The sequence below is a fragment of the Ranitomeya imitator genome, chromosome 1 (assembly GCF_032444005.1).
Source record: "Ranitomeya imitator isolate aRanImi1 chromosome 1, aRanImi1.pri, whole genome shotgun sequence".
In the NCBI taxonomy this organism is placed as follows: Eukaryota; Metazoa; Chordata; class Amphibia; order Anura; family Dendrobatidae; genus Ranitomeya; species Ranitomeya imitator.
Genome location: NC_091282.1, coordinates 351,646,967 through 351,669,226, shown reverse-complemented (window position 1 = coordinate 351,669,226; position 22,260 = coordinate 351,646,967). Strand labels below are relative to the sequence as shown.

The window sequence follows — 22,260 nt, the reverse complement described above, 5'->3', positions numbered from 1 at the left end:
CACAGCCCTCCACGTGCTCGCCAGAGGTCGCCTGACTGCAATTAGGTACCGAGATGAGATCCTCAGACCCCTTGTGAGAGCATATGCTGGTGCGGTTGGCCCTGGGTTCCTCCTAATGCAGGACAATGCCAGATCTCATGTGGCTGGAGTGTGTCAGCAGTTCCTGCAAGATGAAGGCATTGAAGCTATGGACTGGCCAGCCCGTTCCCCAGACTGGAATACGATTGAACACATCTGGGACATCATGTCTCGCACCATCCACCAACCTCACGTCGTACCACAGACTGTCCAGGAGTTGGCGGATCCTTTAGTCCAGGTCTGGGAGGAAATCCCTCAGAAGACCATCTGCCGCCTCATCAGGAGCATGCCCAGGCGATGTAGGGAGGACATACAGGCATGTGGTGGTCACACAACTACTGAGCATCATTTCCTTGCCTTGAGGCATTTCCACTGAAGTTGGATCAGCCTGTAACTTCATTTTCCACTTTCACTTTGATTTTGAGCATCATTCCAACTCCAGACCTCCGTGGGATATTAGTTGCAATTTACGTAGATCATTAAAAGGTTTTATTGTTCTAAACACATTCCACTATGTAATGAATAAAAGATTTACAACTGGAATATTTAAATCAGTGGTATCTAGGATGTGGGATTTTAGTGTTCCCTTTATTTTTTTGAGCAGTGTATTTTTTTCTTGTGACAGACTGTCAAATGGAACAACCAATACATACAATTTTGTGACAGTATATATATATATATATATATATATATATATATATATATATACATATACATATACATACATATATATATATATATATATATATATATATATATATATATATATATATATATATATATATATATATACACACACACATTATTATAGCTGTCCATTTGGACACACATGATATAAATTCTATTTGCTATTTTTCAACACATACTCTTGTGTCTTTATATATGACCAAGGAGAATATATACTAGGGAGGAACCTGAATTGAGCAGAGGCACCATATATTGCTATATTTAGGGTGCCAACCTCCATGACAAGTTAAGGATTTTAGAGCTATTCAGGGACAGTATATCCTATTTTTTTCTTTTCTTACTGAATTTTTTTTAATCTCCATATATATTTTCCTTGGTAGATATTGTCTGGCAGACAACCTGCTTTCTTTTTATTTTTTATATAAACTAAAAGGTATTTTTTAATGGGGGTTTTGTTTTCTATGGCTAGTTTGTCTAGGGCCGCTTAGATAGATATACACATGTTTAATATAACAATATTATATACTAGCTATTGAACCCGTTCTACGCCTGGGTGGCAAGCATTTATATTGGTATATGGTCTCCATCCTGGTATGTGTTGCTTCCATCCTGCGCCTTAATCTTGTCATGTGCGGCTACCATCTTGCGCCCCCATGCTGTCATGTGCTGCTCCCATCTTGAGCCCCCATTTTGTAATGTACTGCTCCCATCCTACGCCCCAGTTCTGTAATGTGCTGCTCGTATCCTGCTCCCCCATCCTGTCATGCGCTGCTCCCATCCTGCACCCCCATTCTAACATGTGCTGCGCCCATCCTGCGCCTCCATTCTGTCATTTGCTGCTCCCATCCATATGCCCCATACACTGCTCCATAAAGGTTGATAGCCCCCATAAGATGCTCCATAGTATATGCCCCATATGCTGCTCCATAAATGTTGATGGCCCCCATAAGATGCTCCATAGTATATGCCCTGTATGCTGCTCCATAAATGTTGATGGCCCCCATACGATGCTCCATAGTATATGTCCCGTATGCTGCTCCATAAATGTTGATGGCCCCCATAAGATGCTCCATAGTATTATATGCCCCCTATGCTGCTGCGATATATATATATAAAAAAAATAACATACTCACATATCGTCGCTGGGCGCCGAGTGCTGGGGGGCCTGAGCAGGCGGGGACACGGGCGCGCTCTGGGGTTCAGGTGCCGGAGTCACCGCTAGCTCAGGCCCCCGACACTTGCTATATTCACCTGGCCCTGATCCAGTGCTGCGCGCCGCCGTCTTCCGGGTCCTCTGGCTGTGACTGTTCAGTCAGAGGGCGGCGCGCATTAAGCGCGTCATCGCGCCCTCTGAACTGAACGTCACAGCAGAGGACCCGGAAGACGGCAGCGCGCAGCAGTGGAACAGGGACAGGTGAATATAGCATACTCACCCTCCTGGCACGTCCCTGCTTCTCCATAGGAGATCGCGGTGTGCGTTCATTGCTTACGCATACCGCGATCTCCTGGGCTGCGTCTCTCTGTGGGGTCCAGACTGCGCCGGCGCAGTCTATAAAGGCTTCGGACAGAGTGACGCTCCCAATGTTATATTATAGAATACACACTGTGTGCATAATTATTTGGCAAGTGAGTATTTTGATCATATTTTTATGCAGATGTTCCAACTCTAAGCTGAAAAAACTTGAATGCTTATTGGATGAAGCTGATTAGGTGACTTGTATTTGTTTAATGAGTGAGGATGTGGTTTAAGGATATCATACCCTTTAATAAGGTGTGCAGAATTATTAAGCACCTTGTTTTCCTCAAGTAAAATGGACCAAAAACAAGATTTTGGTTACTCAGGATAAACAGGACACCATGGGTGTATGCTGCTGTCACTAGGCTGACATTAGGCAGAAAAAAAATTTAACTTCTCCACCAGCAGGATACACCCACCAACTGTAACCGAGCTAATGAGTTTGTGAAGGAGAAATAGAGATAACGTAAAACTTTAAATAACAATGGCACAACAAAAGGCGGGTGCTGTGTCCTCCAATCAAGGCTCTGAGAAAGATTTTACGGTGAGTATGCAAAATCTTGTTTTCTCTATCGCTTGGGGGAAACCATGGAACGTCCTCAACCAGTCCCTAAGGCGGTAAAAACAGCTACTCACAGATCTAAGACTGGCCCACTGCAGCAAGCAGAACCTTCCTGCCCAGGCTAGCATTAGCAGAGAAATAGGTGTAAACTCTGTAGAACCTGGAAAAAGGTATGGACCGAAGATCTGGTGGCAGCCTTACTGAGATGTAATGCCTGATGGCGAACCACCTAGGGAGCCCCCACTGCATGTGTGGCGTGAGCTAGAGTGGGGGTAGTCTTCTCTTCTATCGGTACACTTCCAGGATGGTGGAACGATCCACCGAGCAATGGTAGCCTTGGAAAAGGAGAGACCTCTGAGTACATTCAAGAATCACAAAAAGAATCTGAACATCTGAAGGATGCGGTCCTGGAAATGTAGAGATGCAAAGTTCTGGCGAGATCCAGTTTGTGTAGAGGCCGCACGAGAGGATGAGCAGGAGATGGGCGGAAGGAGGATGACTGTCCTCATTAAGATGCAAACAGGAGACCACCTTCGGAAGAAAGGATGGAACCGGATGTTGGACCATCTGTTCTTTGTGGAATATAAGGAAAGGAGAATGACCAGAAAGAGTTGCAAGTTCAGAGACACTTCTGATGTAGGTGATCGCTGCAAGGAACAAAACATTCGAGGATTGAAGTGAGCGGGAGATATCTGGAATAGGTTCAAAGGAAATAACAAAAGACCAAATTAAGAGCCCGCGGCTCTAGGGGAGGCCAATAGGGAGCGATGGAGTGAGCCACTCCCTGCAGGAAAGTCTTTATTTGGGAGTGAGGCCAAGTTCTTCTAGAAGAGGATAGAAAAGGTGGAGATCTGACCCTTTGGAGACCGGACAGAATCCCGGCCTGTTTGAAGGAAAGCGAAGAAGGGAATAAAATGTTTAAAAATCTCAGGGTTCCTGAGTGGCTGATGTATGCTACGACTGTGGCATTGTCGCATTGAAGTCCTGGCAATGAAGAAGGGCCAGATAAATGGCTCAGATTTCCTTAAGGCTGACAGGAACAGTGGATTCCTGGTCCTTTCAGCAGCTCTGGGCTGTGAGATTCTGAGATTCTGGAAGACAGCACCCCAAACCAGATGACTGGCATCGGTCGTCACAACCTTCCACTAGATCAGCAGAAAATATCTCATGACAGAACTCCACCAAGGCAGGGATTGTCTTTTCCAAGGGGGGAAAACCAATAGGCCGATCCAGGGATGTGATCAACCTGTTCCAATATGAGAGAAGGGTCAGCGGAAGAGGACGGATGTGGAACTGAGAAAATGGAACTGCTCCCATTGTCGCCACCATCTTGCTCAACATGCTCATGCAGGGCTGGGGAGAGCAAAGAGATGACCGAATCCCGAGAAGGGCAGATACCTTTTCCTTGGGAACAAAAATACATTGTGCAAATTGTTTTGCAAGCCATGCCTAGGAATACTAGGTGTTGGGCCAGGATTATAAACAACTTCGATCTGTTGATGATCCAGCCGAGACAGGACAAGGCATCGAGGTTAAGGGGTTTGCTCCCGCAACAGTCCTTGTAAGATGGTGCCTTGATCAGAGTGTCGTCAAGATAAGGAATGGATATAATCCCTTTGATGTGGAATATAGCCACGACTGAGAACATAGCCATGACTGAGAACATAGCCTTCGTTAAGACCCTGGGAGCGGTGGCTAGGCTGAAGGGAAGGGCCATAAACTGGTAATGGGAGTCCTAAACCACAACTCCGAGGAATATGGTGATCTGGAAAAATAGGAAAGTGAAGGTAAACATCCTGGATGTCAACCGAGCATAGTAAATACCCAGGTTTCATCACCAAGCTGAGAGATTCCACCCTGAAGTGACAAAGGCAGACACGCTAGTTCAGTCATTTTAGATCCAGAATAGGATGGACAGAACCATCCTTCGTTGGAACTACAAATAGGTTGGAATAGAAACCTGAAAAACGTTCTGTCACAGGAATAGGAACGATGATGCCTGATTGGTGCAGGCATGTGATGGCCTTGAAAAAACAGAAGGGAGTTTTTCTTTGGTGGTCGAGGCATGAAAAAACGGAATCAGGAGAGAGAAGGAAATTTTAATTTGTAGCAGTAGGAAATTACCTCTGTGACCAAGGAGTCAATCACTGAGAGCCAAGCATCCTGGAAAAGAAGTAGACTGCCACCTACCCTAGAATAAACTCCAGGAGGCTGTGGCTGATGGTGCGGAGAACCTATTGGATCTGGTTCAGGAAGACCTGTGTTGAGGACCGTGGGAATGCCAGGAAGGGGCTGGTTTGAAAGAGGGCCTTTTTCCTCTCTTGCCGTGCAGGGCAAGACCTTTCCTGATGGAGAAGACCTCCGGAATAGGGAAACTGAAGGAATGAAAATATGGGGCACACAGTCTGGACAGTGGACATCTCGGCTTTTGCTGAGGGAGCGAAGTGCACTTTCCCTCTGTAGCATCAGAAATTATCAGATCCAGCTAAGCCACAAAAAAGGTACATGCCTTGAAATGGAAGGCTGGTGAAGGACTTTTTAAAGGCAGATTCTGTGTTCCACACTCAATCTGTGAAGCAAATTTGACAGCATTGAGAGAAGCAGAGGAAAGCTATTTTCCTGCAAGGGAAATCTGATCTATCAGATCGGCATATTCATCTCAGGAGGGCCAAGAGAGTATACCGTGATGGAGTAGTTTAGACCAGGTGGAGATCACCTTTGACACCCAGGTGGCAGCAAAGGATGGGCAGAGTGCTGTCCCAGAAGCCTCAAAAATAGGTTTGGCCAAAGGCTTAACATGCATGTCAGTGGGGTCCTTGAGAGAGGCTCAGTCACGGAGGAAAAGGGTCATGCTAGAGGATAAACGAGACACATGGGTATCTACCCCCAGAAAGTCTAACCAGAGTTTAAGAAGGTCAGAATCAAAGGAATATAGAACATAACATTTCTCTCTGGGAGTTCCCATTCCGTCGTGAATATCTCAAACTCCTTGTGGTTTGAAAATGCCCGAGGAGGGACTTTCGCCTTTTTGAATGATACAGACTGCTCTGTATGCATAGGATCCTCATCCTTGATGTTCAGAGTTCAGAGTTGATGTTCTGACGACCGGGGGAAGAAGCTCAGGCAAGGGATGCCATCATAGAGGAGATGAAAGGAGGCAAAGACTTGGAGGATGAGGTTGTATGTGTTCGCTTTTTGTATCTCCTATTTGCCCTGCTATAGTTGAGTGGATTCGCAGGTGACTCAGACTCCAGGAGTGATCGGTACACCGCAGGCAGCTGTTTGCATGGGTGGACGCTCTATCACCAAGACTATGGATTCTGATACTTTGATAAGGTCATGACCGATTGAGATAAGGCTGCAGCCCTCTCGGAGGGAGAGGGTGCGCTATCCTCATGGCAGTGAGAGGCTCCTGTTGGGCCAGCATTGTAGGGTTACCACAGTCTGAGCAGAGTGCCATCTGTTGACCTGCAGGTAGTTTCTTTTTACAGGACAAAGAGGCAAAGTGTAGGATTACAGGCAAAGCAGGAGGAGAACGAGAAGCCCTAATGCTAGACATATAAGTAAAAAGAGTTTCAGGTGTGAGGCTGCTGAGCGGAAGCATTAGAGCATATATAGTTGCAGAGCCTACCCGTTCCTGAAGAGGCTCAGAATCAAATGAGGAAAAAAAGACCGCAAAACTTGATACGAGGAACTAATGAAGAGTATGGACAAATGACACCAGAATAAAGAGGAGGAGTTGAAAATGTGCAACTGAAGCTGGCTAGGCATGGAAGAAAAACGACAGATACCAGCAGCTGCACTGGAGGCGGGCCGGGGAAGAAGAGCAGAAGAAAAGCCTGTGCAAGTTATTGGCAGGCGGGAGCCATGGCCTAACAGAAGTAGACATCGAAGCCAGTTACCAAATTTTGACAGTTATCAGCTGGAGGAACCTTGGGACGAGGTTTAAAAAAGAAAAAATGCGGTCCTGTGGAAACCTGCTGAAGTCTTCAAGGCCCGGAGCCCCCACTGCCTGCAATGCTGGACGGAGAATTTTGCGTGAAATACAGTGCATTTCCGTCTGGAGATGAAAGTACCTGAATACCTCTGTGCTGTCATCTGGCATCCCAACTCCTTCCCATCACGGAAGAAGTTCATCAGAATCTCCTTGTGGGAGTCACTGGTAAAGGGTACGTCTACCCTCTTTGCACACGTTTCGTTATGGTGGACGACTAAGCCGGAGATAGTTGGCAAGGATCAATCCCTCTATGCGGATGCCCCAAATACTCAATGAGTTAGGGGGATAGGGTCCTACCTGGTAGAGAGGGTACGATGTGGATCAGACCACACTGTTCTCTGAGTCTCTAGATGACAGGGTGAGCAATTACACCCTGTCGAGTAGTCACAAGATGTATTTGAAAGTAAAAGGAAAATCATAACTAAAAACACACACACACACACACACAAAACAACAACAACCCGTGTCTGCCTCCTTTGAACACTAAGCAAGAACTGACTAGCTCGTTTCCAGTTGGTGGGTGTAGCCAGCTGAGGAGGAGCAAATTTTTTCCTGCCTAGCGTCAGCAGAATACACCCATTATGTCCCGCGTGTCCTCAAATGAAGCTATAGAGAACAGAGATTTAACTGACTGAAGTCAACCATTGTTACAATTGTTAGAGGAATGCAGCACTCTTGAAATTGCCAAGATATTGGGTTAAGATAATAGATTCTCTTTTTTTGGCCCATTTTTCTGAGGAAAACAAGCTGCCTAATAATTCTGTACACATTCATAAAGGATGTTCATATCTTTAGGCAACACACTCACTCATTATACAAACACACATCACCTGATATGCTTCATCCAATAAGCATTAAAGTTTATACAGCATGGAGTAGGAAAATCTGCATAAAAATTATGATGTTATGGTCAATATACTCGCTTGCCTAACAATTGTGCAAAAACAGAAACCCATAAAATGGAGACCCCATATGTACAAGGGCTGAGTTCAACATTAAGTGTGGAGCATACAACAGTTGTAGGCTTAAGCTTGAAGTACTGTGTCGAGTTGACAGCAGATCATACACATCACCTAATATGCTTTAAACCGATTAGTATTCACATTCATACAGCTTGGAGATGGAAAATATACCGTATTTTCCAGCGTACAAGACGACTTTTTAACCCCTAAAAATTGTCCCAAAAGTCAGGGGTCGTCTTATACGCCGGGTACGGCGTGTGCAGAGAGCGATCCTGGATGTTCCCAGGGTCTGAAGGAGAGGAGACTCTCTTTCAAGCCCTGGGATCCATATTCATGTAAAAAAGAATAAAAATAAAAAATATGGATATACTCACCCCTCCGACGGACCCTGGCTCTCAGCGGTGCAAGCGTTTGCCTCCGTTCCTAAGAATGCAGTGAGTGAAGGACCTTCGATGACATCGCGGTCACATGAGCGGTCACGTGACCGGTCACCTGACCGCGACGTCATCGAAGGTCCTTCACTCACTGCATCCTTAGGAACGGAGGCAGACGATAGCAGTGCTGAGAGCCAGGGTCCGTCAGAGGGGTGAGTATATCCATATTTATTTTTATTCTTTATTTTTTACATGAATATGGATCCCAGGGCCTGAAGGAGAGTCCCCTCTTGTCCAGACCCTGGGAACCACACGCCGTATAAAATGACTGGGCGTATAAGATGACCCCCGTCTTATACGGGGGGTATATCCCAAATTCCATATTTTATATGGAAAAGTTGGGGGTCATCTTATACGCCCAGTCGTCTTATACACCAGAAAATACTGTACATAAAAATATCATCAAAATATTAGCTTACCTAATAATTCCGCAGTTTATTTTTTTAAAACAAAACAGACTGACAAATCTCTAAAGCCTACATTTAAGTTCACATCAGTTACCTTTTTGTGCTGCTTTAGCGGATACATTGTCATCTATCTCTGGGCTGTCCCGCTGCAATGATTGCAATGACAAATTTGAGTCGGAATGAGAGTCAGAAAATGCATGTTGATCCTGCTCAAGAAAATGGAAAATTTCATACAAATATCAACATATATAAATAATATTCATCTTCCAGACTAAGTCCTCTAATAATTTCTTCTTTTCAGTATGAATGCATATTACAACTGGATTCTGACATATTTGTATTTTAAGCCCCAATCTGAGCCTATTGGTTATTACAGTAATACAATTTAAATGATTGGACTTTTTTTTACATCAGAAATAGAACGAACGCATTTCACATTCTAATTCATAAGTAAACATAAAGAGCAGACGAGGGAATCAGATTTTTCCTCAAATACCTGTAATTAGCAAATCTAATGACTTACCTCAGTATAATAGGTTTTCTTTCAGTTCAACAGATTCAAAAGCTCAATCTGGTAACATTCTACTCTAGGAGGGACCAACTGCGAGAGGAGAGTTGATTCTATTCAGAGTGGCAACTTAGGCTATGTTTCCACGTGGCGTATTCTGAGCGCTTTGGGCGCAGCGGACACCCGCCCCGTCCAAAGCGCTGCCGGCCAAGCTTGTGGCCGCATAGCAATACATGGAGCCGCACGCTCCGCTCCGGAGTGTCGGTGCCAGAGCTTGGTTTTAACCTGCGAGACTCAGCCGTAGCTCGCTGTCGTGTGACTCCGGCCTAACCTGCAGACACTGTCAGATGGCACCGTTATACTGAGTAAAATGATAGTTGGGTTGAAGAAATCAGTCTTGTGGTTGTTTAATCTTTATTTTCAGTTCTGAGTTAATGATATTGTTGTGCTCCGGGGCAGCTTGTGAGGGGTTGTGAGGGGGTCTTCATGTGGTGCTCTGATTAGGTATTCATCTGTATGGCTTCTGACATGCGCATTAACAGCTATCTGTGATCCGATAGCTGCTACTGCGCAGGCGGCGCCATCTTGCTAGGGGAAAAAAAATTCCTCCTCCAAGATAGCTGATACTGCGCAAATGCCAGTGGCGCTATCGGCCATACTACCATCAGCCCCGAAGGACGAGCATATCATTAACACAAAACTGAAAACAAAGATTAAATAACAACCGCAAGACGGATTTCATCAACCCAGGAGTCACTGTAATCAGTATAATGGCGCCGACTTGACACTGTCTGTGGGTTTCTGTGCACAATCCTGCTAACAGATGCCATTTAAGGGACATGTCGTGCATGCCAGGCCATGTTGTGCATGCATTTCTCCTAGAAAGCCTGAGAAATATGGGTCGTTTGAGGCATCGTTCAGAATAACAACGTACTTCGATTAAAAAGTTGACGGTAGAGGGTAAAACTTATAAAGAAGTGCAGGCAATGATAGGCTGTTCAGTTAAAACGATCTACAATGCTTTAAAATGGAAAGCCAAACCAGAGCGACATGTAAGAAAATGGAAGACTACCATTCGAATGGATGGAAGAATAGCTAGAATGGCAAAGGCTCAGCCAATGATCAGCTCCAGGATGATCAAAGACAGTCTCAAGTTACCTGAGAGTACTGTGACAGTAAAAAGAGAAAATAGCAATATGAAATGAAAAGTGATCACCTAGTGTACATAACAAAAATACTTTAACAAGCCAAACAAGAACATTAAAAACAATTAAAAAGCAGAGTACAATATGCTGTTAGTACATAGCAAGATAGTGTTATAGGTCAAATCCTAGATCTTTTGGAAACATGAGTGACAAAAAAAATGCAGACAAAATTTCAGCCAGCTAGGTAGAAGTGAAAATCACAGAGATGCAGGCAAAAGTATCCATGCCAAATTAAAATGCTACAAAATAGGAAATATCCCCCTAGCGGATGGTATAATAAAGTGCATGTAAACAATAAAGTGCAAGCGCAAACCATCAAGTGTACTGGATATAATGCAAATCAAACTATCCCAGATAGAACCACATAGTCACCTTTCCTATCCTATGCTGCTGGCATAACAATAGTGAAGATGAGAACCAATATAAAGTCATACCTGACCCAAACTAAAGGCAGAACATGAAAGAATAACCCCAACCCCACTTGTAAAAAGGTGGCTTCATCAGGAGAGGTATTGTAGGCTTGAAGGTCTGTTTGAGAAAATATATAAGACGTTAATTACCAAATAAGATCTTTCACCCAGCTGGATCGTATGTGGCAATTAACCTCATATATATTCTCAAACAGGTTTTCAAGCCTACAATACCTACCCTGATGAAGCCACCTTTTTGAGTGGCGATATAGGTGGGGCTGGGGTTATTCCTTCATGTTCTGCCTTTGGTATGTGTCACATATGATTTTCTTATGTTGGTTCTCATCTTCACTATTTTTATGCAGCATAGGATAGGACAGGTGACTATGTGGTTCTATCTGGGATAATTTGATTTGCATTATATCCAGTACACTTGATGGTTTGCACTTGCACTTTATTGTGTACATGCACTTTATTATACCATCCATCAGGGCAATATTTCCTCTTTTGTTGCATTTAAAAGATAATATGTCTTGGACACTTTTGCCTGCATCTCTGTGATTTTCACTTCTTCTGCCTAGCTGGTTGAAATGTTGCTATATTTTGTCTGCATTTGTTTGTGACTCATGTTACCAACAGATCTAGGATTTGACCTAAACATTCTCTTGCTACAGTCTGGTGTACTAACAACATATTGTATTATGCTTTTTAATTGTTTTTAATGTTTTTGTTTGGCTTCTTTTTAAAGTATTTTTGTTATGTATACTAGGTGATTACTGTCATTTCATATTGCGCTTTTCTTGATCCAAATTTTATCTTTTTGCACTATGTAACATGTAGATCCCTATATTATTCTATGGTGGTGCCCTCTGTTTGTTCAGCAACTGTGACAGTTACTGTGTGAAGCTAATCTCTTAGCAAGAAGAGAAATGGAGAAAAATTGTGGGATATAGTCGAAGAATCCTGGGATGGAATAATAGTTGACAGATGCCAGAAGTTGGTTGACTCTATGCAACATGGATGTGAAGCAGTTCTAAAAAACTGTGGGTACTAAATATTAGGTTAGTGATTCACAGGAACGTTAAATCCTCCAAAAAATAGTACATATTGTGAGTTTGTAAAGACAAATGCAGACACTGCTACTATTTAGAACAAACCAATGTTTGTTTTTTTTCTGTAAAGTAGATAAAAATTATATACATTTCTCTTCTTGGTTTGAATTAGAAAACAGTGTGCAATGTTCCTAATGCAAGAAAATAAAATCTAGTATATGAAGATTTTATGATTAACTCATGTTTTGAACACACTGCTATTATTTTAAACACTTCTGTACATGTGAATAGATTTGTTTCTGTAGCATATGCATGGAAGACTTGCTACAAGTAAAATCGGAGACAAATCTGTACTGAACATTTTCAAATTTTGGTCTAGATCAGGTCCATAACATATGTTAGACCTACCAAATTTTAATATTTAGTGACTACAGCAATCCAAAAACTTAGAATAATAATGCAGGTAACTGAGAAAAGTAAAGATTACTGTTTATTACCTTAACTTCTTCATTCAGCTCTTTTTTCTCACGTTTCACGACCACTAGCTTTCCTCGTTTAGCCTTTTCAGGCTTCCTGGAACTGACTGGCTCCTCCTCTTCCTCATCATCATCATCATCCTCTACTATCAGTGGTGCACTTCTCTTTCTCACACTAATCTGAATTTGGAGCCAAACCAACAATAATCAAAACATGGCAAGATAAAAGGAAAATTTGCTTTCGGCGATAAGGTCTTATGAAAGGATTGCTCCAATCTCTATTTTTTATTAAATGTGGGTACATGGGCAGCACGGTGGCGCAGTGGTTAGCACTACAGCCTTGCAGCGCTGGGGTCCTGGGTTCTATTCCCACCCAGGACACCATCTGCAAAGAGTTTGTATGTTCTCTCCGTGTTTGCGTGGGTTTCCTCCGGGCACTCCGGTTTCCTCCCACATTCCAAAGACATACTGATAGGAATTCTAGATTGTGAGCCCAATCGGGGACAGTGATGATAATGTGTGCAAACTGTAAAGCGCTGCGGAATATGTTAGCACTATATAAAAATAAAGATTATTATTATTATGTAATGTAGTGAGTGTAAGAGTATGAATTTACTCATTTACTGCCGCTCTCTGCAGTGTTCAGCGCCATTCTGCATCACTTCTTAGTGACGTCACAGCAATTCTGACTAGCCGGCTCCCTCTAAACATGAGTAGGAAGTCTCTCTTAGAATGAAAACCTATGGAGCCTCAATCTATGTTCCATAGACTTACATTATAAAATCCACTTCTGGGTCATGCAGAGCACAACCTGAGACTAGACTCACGAGGCCATTGATTCTCCCATGGGAGAAACAAAGCACAGGTGCACAGAAGACTGAGAACTTAATTTCTCCATGGTCTGTATCTGCACATGTGGAACTGTACTCTGATGACATCTGAATAAAGTCGTATGTTGCACACGCACTCATAGACTTGTATGGGTGAGTGTGATCTGAACTTAGTCACTCGTAGAATGCCGCAGTAGTTTCATCATACCGAATTGGCAGAGAAAAAAAGAAATTCACAGATCTGCACTGCGCCATAGTATAACACTGCACCCAGAGCTTTCCGACAAAACATTGGCTAGCACTCGGTAGTCTGCAGAGGGGTGACGTCACTAAGAAGAGGAGAAGAAATGTTAGCGCTGAAGCAACTCCAAAGAATGACCACATTATTATACGACAGGCAGATAAAGGAAGGATGGGGGGGGAGGGGGAGAATGTTAATACAAAATAGGGAGGACTATTCTAGAGGCGTACAAAATATTAAAAAAAGTAACACTGGCCCAGCAGAACCATTCCTAAAGGAATAGAATTCTATGATAAATGAAGCCTATAGTTCAGAAATATTAAACAAAAAAGAAAAATGCTTCCTTATCAATTCAAGTCCCAATCAAGTGTTTTTCTATCATTTACCTAAAATACACAAGGACTAAAACAAAACCCCAGGTAGACACATCATACCAGGCGATTGGGTCTCTCATAAGTTCCTTGTTCCATTATACAGACCTTTTCTTACAAAAATATGTCACAAAGTTACCACCTTACCTAAGAGATTTAGCTCAACTTCTCTTGGAATTGAGGAACATAACCTGGAAGGAGAATTTTTTATTTTTAACACTCGAGGTGGCCGTATTATACTCAAATATCGAACATAAATTGGGGATGGAGGCGGTAGATCACTTCCTAACAGAAGATCCGGACAGGAGATCCGAAAAAAAAAAAAATCTTTTCTCCTGAGGGGTTTGAAATTTGTATTAGAGCACAATCTGTTTTCTTTTCAGAGAGATCTCTATATATACAGCAGTTTGGCACTGCCATGGGGACTCGGGTCACCCCAAGCTTTTGCAAATCTATTCATGGGGTGTTTTGAATCCCTATCACCATAAACATCTCTAAAATTCGATAGACATTCAATATTACGGACGCTACATAGATGACCTGTTCATCATATGGAGCGGAGATATGCAAGAGGCAGAATCATTCACACAAGAGTTAAACCAAAACACTTGGGGACGCTCTTTTACCTTCAATATGTAAAAGAAGAAGATTGTGTTCTTAGATCTTGAGATTTCAAACGACAATCAGACCATTATTAGTAAAACCCACTTCAAGGCAGTGGACACAAATGGATATCTTGATTTTTACAGCGATCACCACCCAAAATGGATGTGTAACATCCCCCCTCCAGTCAATTTCGATGTATAAGACGAAACTACATATCTACTTCTGATTATATGGAAAATTTGAAAATTGTAGTTTCCAGATTTAGAGACAAAAGATACCGATTCCTTAATAGACACAGCCTATCAAAAAAATATATCCCTTTCGCAAAGCGACTGTTTGGAGAAAAAAACATAACCAAAAACATAACAGAAGAGTAAAACAAATGGAAATATAGTTTTATCACCACATACAACAGGGGCAATCAAATAATCCGGGGTATTTTTTCCGCAGAGCTGAAACGATCAAAAATAACTTAGACACCTATTTGGTTGGTATCTCCTTGCTTTTTCTTTGCTTGTATTTCTTTCCCCTATAGATTGTACAAAAGTGGGTGCTCAGTGTGGAAATAAGAGATGCTCCTGCTGTAGGGTAATAAATTGTGGGACCAAACACATTTCTTCACAAAATTCCAAAGCCGTACTCACACACACACACACACACACACACAGCGCTCTCATGCAACTCAGATTTCATTGTGTATGTGGTCACATGTATTTGTGGGCTTCAATACGTCAGTCACATGACCCAGAACTTACATGAACGGCCACAAACACAATGTATTGGGTATGTGTACACATAGATGGAACCTCTGCGGGTTTTTCAGCACCTGTTTTGAGAAATCCACAGGTAAAAAGCACTGCGCTTTACCTGTGGATTTTATGCATTTTTTGTGCGGATTCCACTTGGAGTTTTACACCTGCGGATTCCTATAATGGAATAGAGGTAAACCGCTGCGGAATCCGCACAAAGAATGAACATGCTGCGGAATAAACGCAGCGTTTCCGCGCTGTATTCTCCACAGCATGTGCACTGTGGATTTTGTTTTCCATGGGTTTACATGGTACTCTAAACTCACAGAAAACAGCTGCGAATCTGCAGCGTCAAAACCGCTGCGGATCCGCAGCAAAATCCGCAACCTGTGCACATACCCTAAAGGTTTTTTTTATTTTTAAACTAAGCTTATCAAAACATCTCACCATTGCACATCATAAAGATTTTGATAATATCAAGGTTACCCCTTAGAACAAATACCCATTACAACAAGAAATAGAAAATCCACTCTCAATGGCAGAGAGTCATATTGGATTTATAAACGTGGGACCCTTTATCCGGATGGTCTGAATGAAACACTTCATTGTAATTTGGGTGTTACATTTCTTCTCTATTTTGTGAATTGAATACTCTTAACAAGGTAATCACAGGAACAAATATATTTCACAGATAGACCCCTCCTAGATCTATAAATATAAAAGGTAATGGGATGTTTACATTTTCACTTTTTTTATTTAAAAAAAAAAAAAAAAAAGTGGTTTCCAGAGGTTACTGCACAGAGGGGAGTTTTGTGCCAACTGCGCTCTCCCAGGTTTCATAGTCCAAACTGATCTAGGTCGCCCCTACTGCAGTGCGCTGCAGATAGACGATAATGGCTCTGAATGTAGCGGAGGCTTATCACGGCGCTTGACTCGGACAGCCAGTGCTAAAAAAAAAAAAAACTTACACCCTCGCCACCCTATTTACACTATGGTTCAACTACTGAATTGCTTTGGTCTTGGGGACTACAAAAATCTACAAATTAATATACAAATAATGAGAGATATATGCTGATAGTAATGTGGAGCAAAAGAAATAAGAATTTTGACATGCATATAAATGGTTAATTATTAGGTATCGAAAAATTTTCAATATCATTTATAAGGTACACCTAAAGAATGATGAAGCCTTTAAAGAGTTCCTTCTATGCAAGTTAAATTTAATGTGTGTATCTTTTGCAGGAGAGTTTGTTGGATATCCTTTATGTGTGTATCTTTTGCAGGAGAGTTTGTTGGATATCCATTTCAAGTAAAGAGAAACACCCGCAAGCTTTGAATGTTGAAACCGCACCCACAACTGATGGGGATGTCTATATCCAACTCCACATAGGTAATTTTGTGTTCTACACTTGAGGAAGGCTCTTTTAGAGCAGAATCGCATTGTGTTTTTAATTATTTTTCAAGGTTTTTCATGCTATTTTCTGTTAACAGCATGAAAAAAATCTCTATGGATTTTTAAATGAATTCAATTCCACCAACAAAAGTGTCATCACTAATCTGAACATTACCCAGAGGTATGTAATACATCTGACGTTTGTTTAGAATCCCCACCAGAAGAGGGAAGCGCCTCCGAATTTTCATTTCCTTTATTTCCCTTTGGAGTCGTGAATGAAACCGGACCAAGTCAATTCCACACAAATCAGAAGGGCAGAATGCCACGAGGTTGGATCCCTACATGTTATTAAGATTTAATATAGCGTTGTGCCTATCCTGCACAACCTCCACAGGTGAGCACATATGTATACCCCTACTATTTATATGTCATTTACTGCACTTAGATAGCGCTCTTGATTTCTCTCCCTTCCCTTTCAGCCTCCTGCAAAAATATCTATATACTACCAAGAGAAGAACAGCGCTGGACACCGAAGAGCTGCAGTAGGTGACTATTAATACACACTGCATTACATAAGTACACACACGTATAATAATAATAATAATCATAATAAAAATTATGTAGATGCCAGTGCTTCTTTAATTGGCTTGAACCATCATCATTCACAGGGATATCTGAGGACCACCTGATTGGTCACTGATTGGCTGCAGGATCAGGAAGTCATCGTTTCAAGTCTGGCAGAGGATATTTGAACAGCAGCACTGCATTGCAGAGCAGATTATTATGGGAAGTATTTTTTTTTTTTTTTTTACACTACAGTAGATTTTACTGTTAATTTCCTTTTACAGCCCCCTTCTGTTTTATCATCGGTCCCTTTGATTTAAACTTAGGCCAGGATGGAAAAAGAATGCCAACTACATATATTAGAAAGTGTTATTATAACATTTCAAACAATATGAAACTTCTTGGTTTGTCAGAGCAACCAAGCTATTTAATCTATTAATGGACAACTTCTTTCCTTTTCATGAATGTGTTACCTAAATTATTTTTTCTTGTAATAGTGAGAATCTGAATTGTCCTCCAGACCGTTTCAATCGATTTCTGGATCTGTAAATCAGCTGTAAGTGGCCTTTTTCCTCAGCATCATGCTACTGCCACCATTGGACATGTAATAAGGTATAAAGATGACAACACAACTGGATCTAACTGAAAGCAGCAAAGTCACTTTCAGATGAAATCTGGATTAGGAACAAACAAGTTCCCAAGGATGTCTCCGATTCGCCATCGGAGATAACCACTTTCAGTTCACGGCTTTACCCTTTGGCCTCGCCACGGCTCCCAGGCTGTTCTCCAAGGTCATGGCAGTCGTTATTTCTATACTGCACTCTCGGGGCGTGGTGATTCTGCCCTACCTAGACTACCTCCTTATCAAGGGATCGTCCCTTCAAGCCTGCACAGAGAGTGTCAGCATCACCGTGGACACGCTCATTCGTCTAGGTTGGTTAGTGAACCTGAGCAAGTCCTTTCCAGGCCCATCCCAGAGGATCCTTGTTTTTAGGCCTGGACGCTTCCCGAGGGTTGATAATTCCCCCTTCAAGAAAGATTTCCACACTTAACCAGGAAGCTCGGAAGCTTCCCCTCGGCCGTTTTCTTTCCCTGCAGTTTGGAACGCAGGTCCTGGGAAAAATGGTGCTGACAATCCAGTCAGTACCGTTCGCTCATCTATATCTCCGTCCTCTGCAGCAGGCATTGCTACCAGCGTGGGACAGATATCCGTCCTCTCTGGACAGCCTTTTTTCGCCAGTCTCTCCGGATCAGGCGGTCTCTGAGGCAGTGAAAATTGTTGTCCTCATTGATTCGGGTAAAGTACTTCTTCCTGATCCCTCGCAGGTGTTGACCTCCGACTCCAGTCTCCTAGGTTGGAGTGTGATCTCCCTCCACCACACAGCACAGGGACGCTTGTACCTTTGGTAATCAGGTCTCCTGATCAATTTTCTCGAGATTCGGGCAATCAGACTAGTCCTTAAGCATTTCCGCTGGCTTCTCTACAGTCCTCCCCTCCGGATCCAACCGGTCAATGCCATGGCTGTGGCATACATCTGTCGTCAGCAGGGCTCAGGAAGCACAGGAGCTATGCTTGACGTAGTTCACATTCTGCAAGAGGCCGATACAAACCATTTACTGGTTTTCGCAGTTCATGTTCTAGGGGTAGGGAATTGGGCGCACTTTTCCTCAGCTACCAGGGCCTGATCTCAGGACACTGGTCCCTTTCCCTGGAAGCCTTTCAGCACGTTTGGCAATGCTGGGTAACGCTGCATATAGACCTCATGGACTCTATGCTAAACGCCAAAGCCCCGGTTTATCTAGCTTAGTTCCGTGACCCAATTGCCCTCGGGTCCGATGACCTGGTGCTTCCATGGCATCAGTTTTGCTTCCATTAATTTTTCTCCGCCGTTTGCGTTAATCCCAAGGGTCATCTGGGAAGAACAAGGTGGAGGGAATACCAGTGATTCTCGTCGCACCAGTCTGGCTACGCAGAGCGTTGTACGCTGATCTAGTGCAACTAGTCTACTCCCCAGCGGTTACCAGACCATCCAGACATTCTCTTTCAAGGGCCAATCTTTCACCAGAACTTCAGCGTTTGGAGTTCAACTGAATGACCATTCAATCCTGTTTTTTTTTTAACCCAGGCTGGTTTTCTCGCAATAAGTAGCTTCCACTATGATTTATGTGCGAAAACCTACATCTATGCGCATTTACCTTCGGTAAGGCTGGAAGGCCTTTTTTCTCTTGGTGCAAGATCCGTGGATGTTCAACTCTTGTATTTCTATTTCTTCCATCTTGCAGTTTCTCCAGGCTGGATTTGATTCATGTCTGACACTAGCTTCTCTTTAAGGCAAAATTTCAGCTCTATCCTTCCCATTCCACCGAAGACTAGTTTCCAAATCACGGGTTAAGACCTTCATACAGGGGGTGTTGCATCTTGTCCCTCTCTACAAGATGCCACTGGATACTTGGGATCTTAATCTGGTCCTAGGTGCCTTCCAGGAGGCTCCCTTAGAACCCCCTGCAGGATACGTCGCTTCCCCTATCTTGGAAAAGTTGCTTTCCTTGTGGCAATGATATCAGGCGGGTTTCTGAGTTAGCGGCTTTGTCTGGCAAAGCTCCTTTTCCGGTTTTCCGCCAGGACAAGGCGGTGTTGAGGACGTTTCCGTCCTTTTCTTTGTCTAAGACCGTTTTTTCCTTTCATCTGAATTAGGACATAGTTTAACCCTCGTTGTGCCTTGCTCCGGCTCATCGTACGGACAAGGTTCTCCACTCCTTGACTTGTGAGGGCACTCAGGAAATACTTTCCCAGGATAGCGTCTTTTCAAACATCTGATTCCGTGTCAGAATCGTCCTCTGAAACAGGTTCTCTGCTAGCCCCAATGGAAGGGGAGCGAGAAAACAGGATTTTTGGTTGCTTACCGTAAAATCTGTTTCTTGGAGCCTCCATTGGGGGACACAGGAACCATGGGTGTATGCTGCTGCCACTAGGAGGCTGACACTATGCAAATAAAAAAGTTAGCTCCTCCTCTGCAGTGTACACCCCACCGACTGGCATTATACTCTTCAGTTAGTGAGAAAGCAGTAGGAGAAAAACAACAAGGTTGAAAAACCATAACCACAAACTTGAGAACTGTAAACGTGAGAACAGTCATAGAACATATAACAAAAACATTGGGAGGGAGCTGTGTCCCCCAATGGAGGCTCCAAGAAACAGATTTTACGGTAAGCAACCAAAAATCCTGTTTTCTTTATCGCCTCTCATTGGGGGACACAGGAACCATGGGACGTCCCAAAGCAGTCCCAAGGGCGGGAAAAAACAGACTTCCATCAGGTCAGAGGACTCACCACTGCCGGCTGCAAGATCCTTCTGCCTAGGCTGGCGTCCGCCGAAGCGTAGGTATGGACCTTGTAAAACTTGGCGAACGTGTGGATGGAAGACCAGGTTGCCGCTTTACATAGCTGTAGGGCGGAAGCCCTGTGGTGCACCGCCCAGGAGGCGCCGACTGCCCGGGCGGAGCGAGCCTTGATCCCAGAGGGAGGCACTCTGTTCTTGACCAGGTAAGCCTCCAGAATAGCCGTTCTGATCCAGCGAGCGATAGTCGCCTTAGAAGCCGGCTGGTCTCTGCGCGAGCCATCAGGAATGGCGAAAAGAGAATCCGTCTTCCGGAAAGTGGACGTTCTATCCAGATAGATCTTCACTGCCCTGACAAGGTCCAGCTTGTTCAACGATCGCTCCAGAAGATGAGTCGGAGCTGGACAAAAGGAAGGTAGAACGATGTCCTCGTTGAGGTGGAATGTGGAAACCACCTTAGGAAGAAAGGAAGGCGGAGGCCTGAGGACCACCTTGTCCTGGTGGATAACCAAGAAAGGAGGACGGTAAGAGAGAGCCGCCAACACGGAGACGCGGCGGATAGAAGTGATGGCCACAAGAAAGGCCACCTTCAAGACAGAACTGATAGGGAAACCTCCCTGAGAAGTTCAAAGGGGGGAACCCTCAGAATGTCCAGTACCAGGTTTAAATCCCATGAATCCACAGGGGCCCTGTACGGAGGGACCGCGTGGGCTACTCCTTGAAGGAAGGTCTTAACCTGTGGTCTGGAAGCTAAAGTCTTTTGAAAAAGGATGGAAAGCACAGAAACCTGGCCCTTCAGGGAACTAAGAGCATGGTCCGAATCCAGTCCTGCCTGAAGGAAAACCAAGATGGAAGGCAGGGAAAAGGACATAGGTGAAACGCGGTTGGACTCGCACCAACGGAAGTAAGCCTTCCAGGCACAATAGTAGATCCTGGAAGACGAAGGCTTCCGAGCCTGAATCATGGTGAAAATCACCCGGGCCGAAAGGCCGGACGCTCTTAGAACTGCGGTCTCATCAGCCACGCCGATAAACTGAGCGACTGAGAATTCGGGTGGGAGATCGGACCCTGAGACAGCAGATCGGGCCAGACTGGAAGGCGCCAGGGAGCGTCCGCGAGAAGATTGATGAGCTCCGCGAACCAAGCTGTCCAAGGCCAATCCGGGGCGATTAGAATGACCGGCATCCCTTCTGCTTTGATCTTTTTCAGCAGTTTGGGAAGCAAGGGAAGGGGTGGGAACAGGTAGGGCAGCCCGAACTGTGACCAAGGAATGGCCAGAGCGTTGACGTCCACTGCGAGAGGATCGCGAGACCTGGAGACGAACCGCGGAATCTTCCTGTTCGTTCGAGACGCCGTGAGGTCCACGTCCGGAGTCCCCCATCGAAGACAAATCTGATGGAAGACCTCCGGACGTAAGGACCATTCCCCTGCCGCGAGACCCTCGCGGCTGAGGAAGTCGGCGGCCCAATTGTCCACGCCGGGGATCTGCACCGCGGATATCACCGGAACCGTTGCCTCTGCCCAAAGGAGAATCCTGGATACCTCGGCCAAGGCGCTCCGAGTTCCCCCCTGATGGTTGACATATGCCACCGCCGTGGCATTCTCCATCTGGATTCGGATAGGAAGGCCCCTGCGAATCCTTTCCCAGTGACGAAGGGACAGAAAAAAAAAAAAAAAATGGCCCGGATCTCGAGGACATTGATCGGTAAGGTTGACTCTTGCGCTGACCAGCGGCCCTGTACAGTCAGGTTGGCGAAACACTGCACCCCAGCCGAGCAGGCTGGCATCCGTCGTCACCACTTGCCAGTGAACTGGAAGGAAGGACCTGCCCTGGGACATGAGAGACCGTTTGACTCGGGGGGGGGGGGGAAGAGT

The 22,260-nt window shown here is 44.2% G+C and overlaps 1 protein-coding gene across 4 annotated transcripts in view; it reads right to left on the bottom strand.

Annotated features, from left to right (window-relative positions):
• MORC2 (MORC family CW-type zinc finger 2) overlaps positions 1-22,260 on the bottom strand; it is a 200,292-nt gene that overhangs the window by 22,388 nt on the left and 155,644 nt on the right. For 2 of the 4 annotated variants that reach the window (XM_069760271.1, XM_069760277.1), the window contains exons 21-22: positions 12,316-12,474; positions 8,738-8,849 (exon numbers count right to left, since the gene is read on the bottom strand). In XM_069760271.1, the coding sequence (XP_069616372.1) occupies positions 8,738-8,849; positions 12,316-12,474 (271 nt within the window). The remainder of the gene's footprint in view (positions 1-8,737; positions 8,850-12,315; positions 12,475-22,260) is intronic. The other 2 variants (XM_069760281.1, XM_069760286.1) reach the window with 1 other exon arrangement.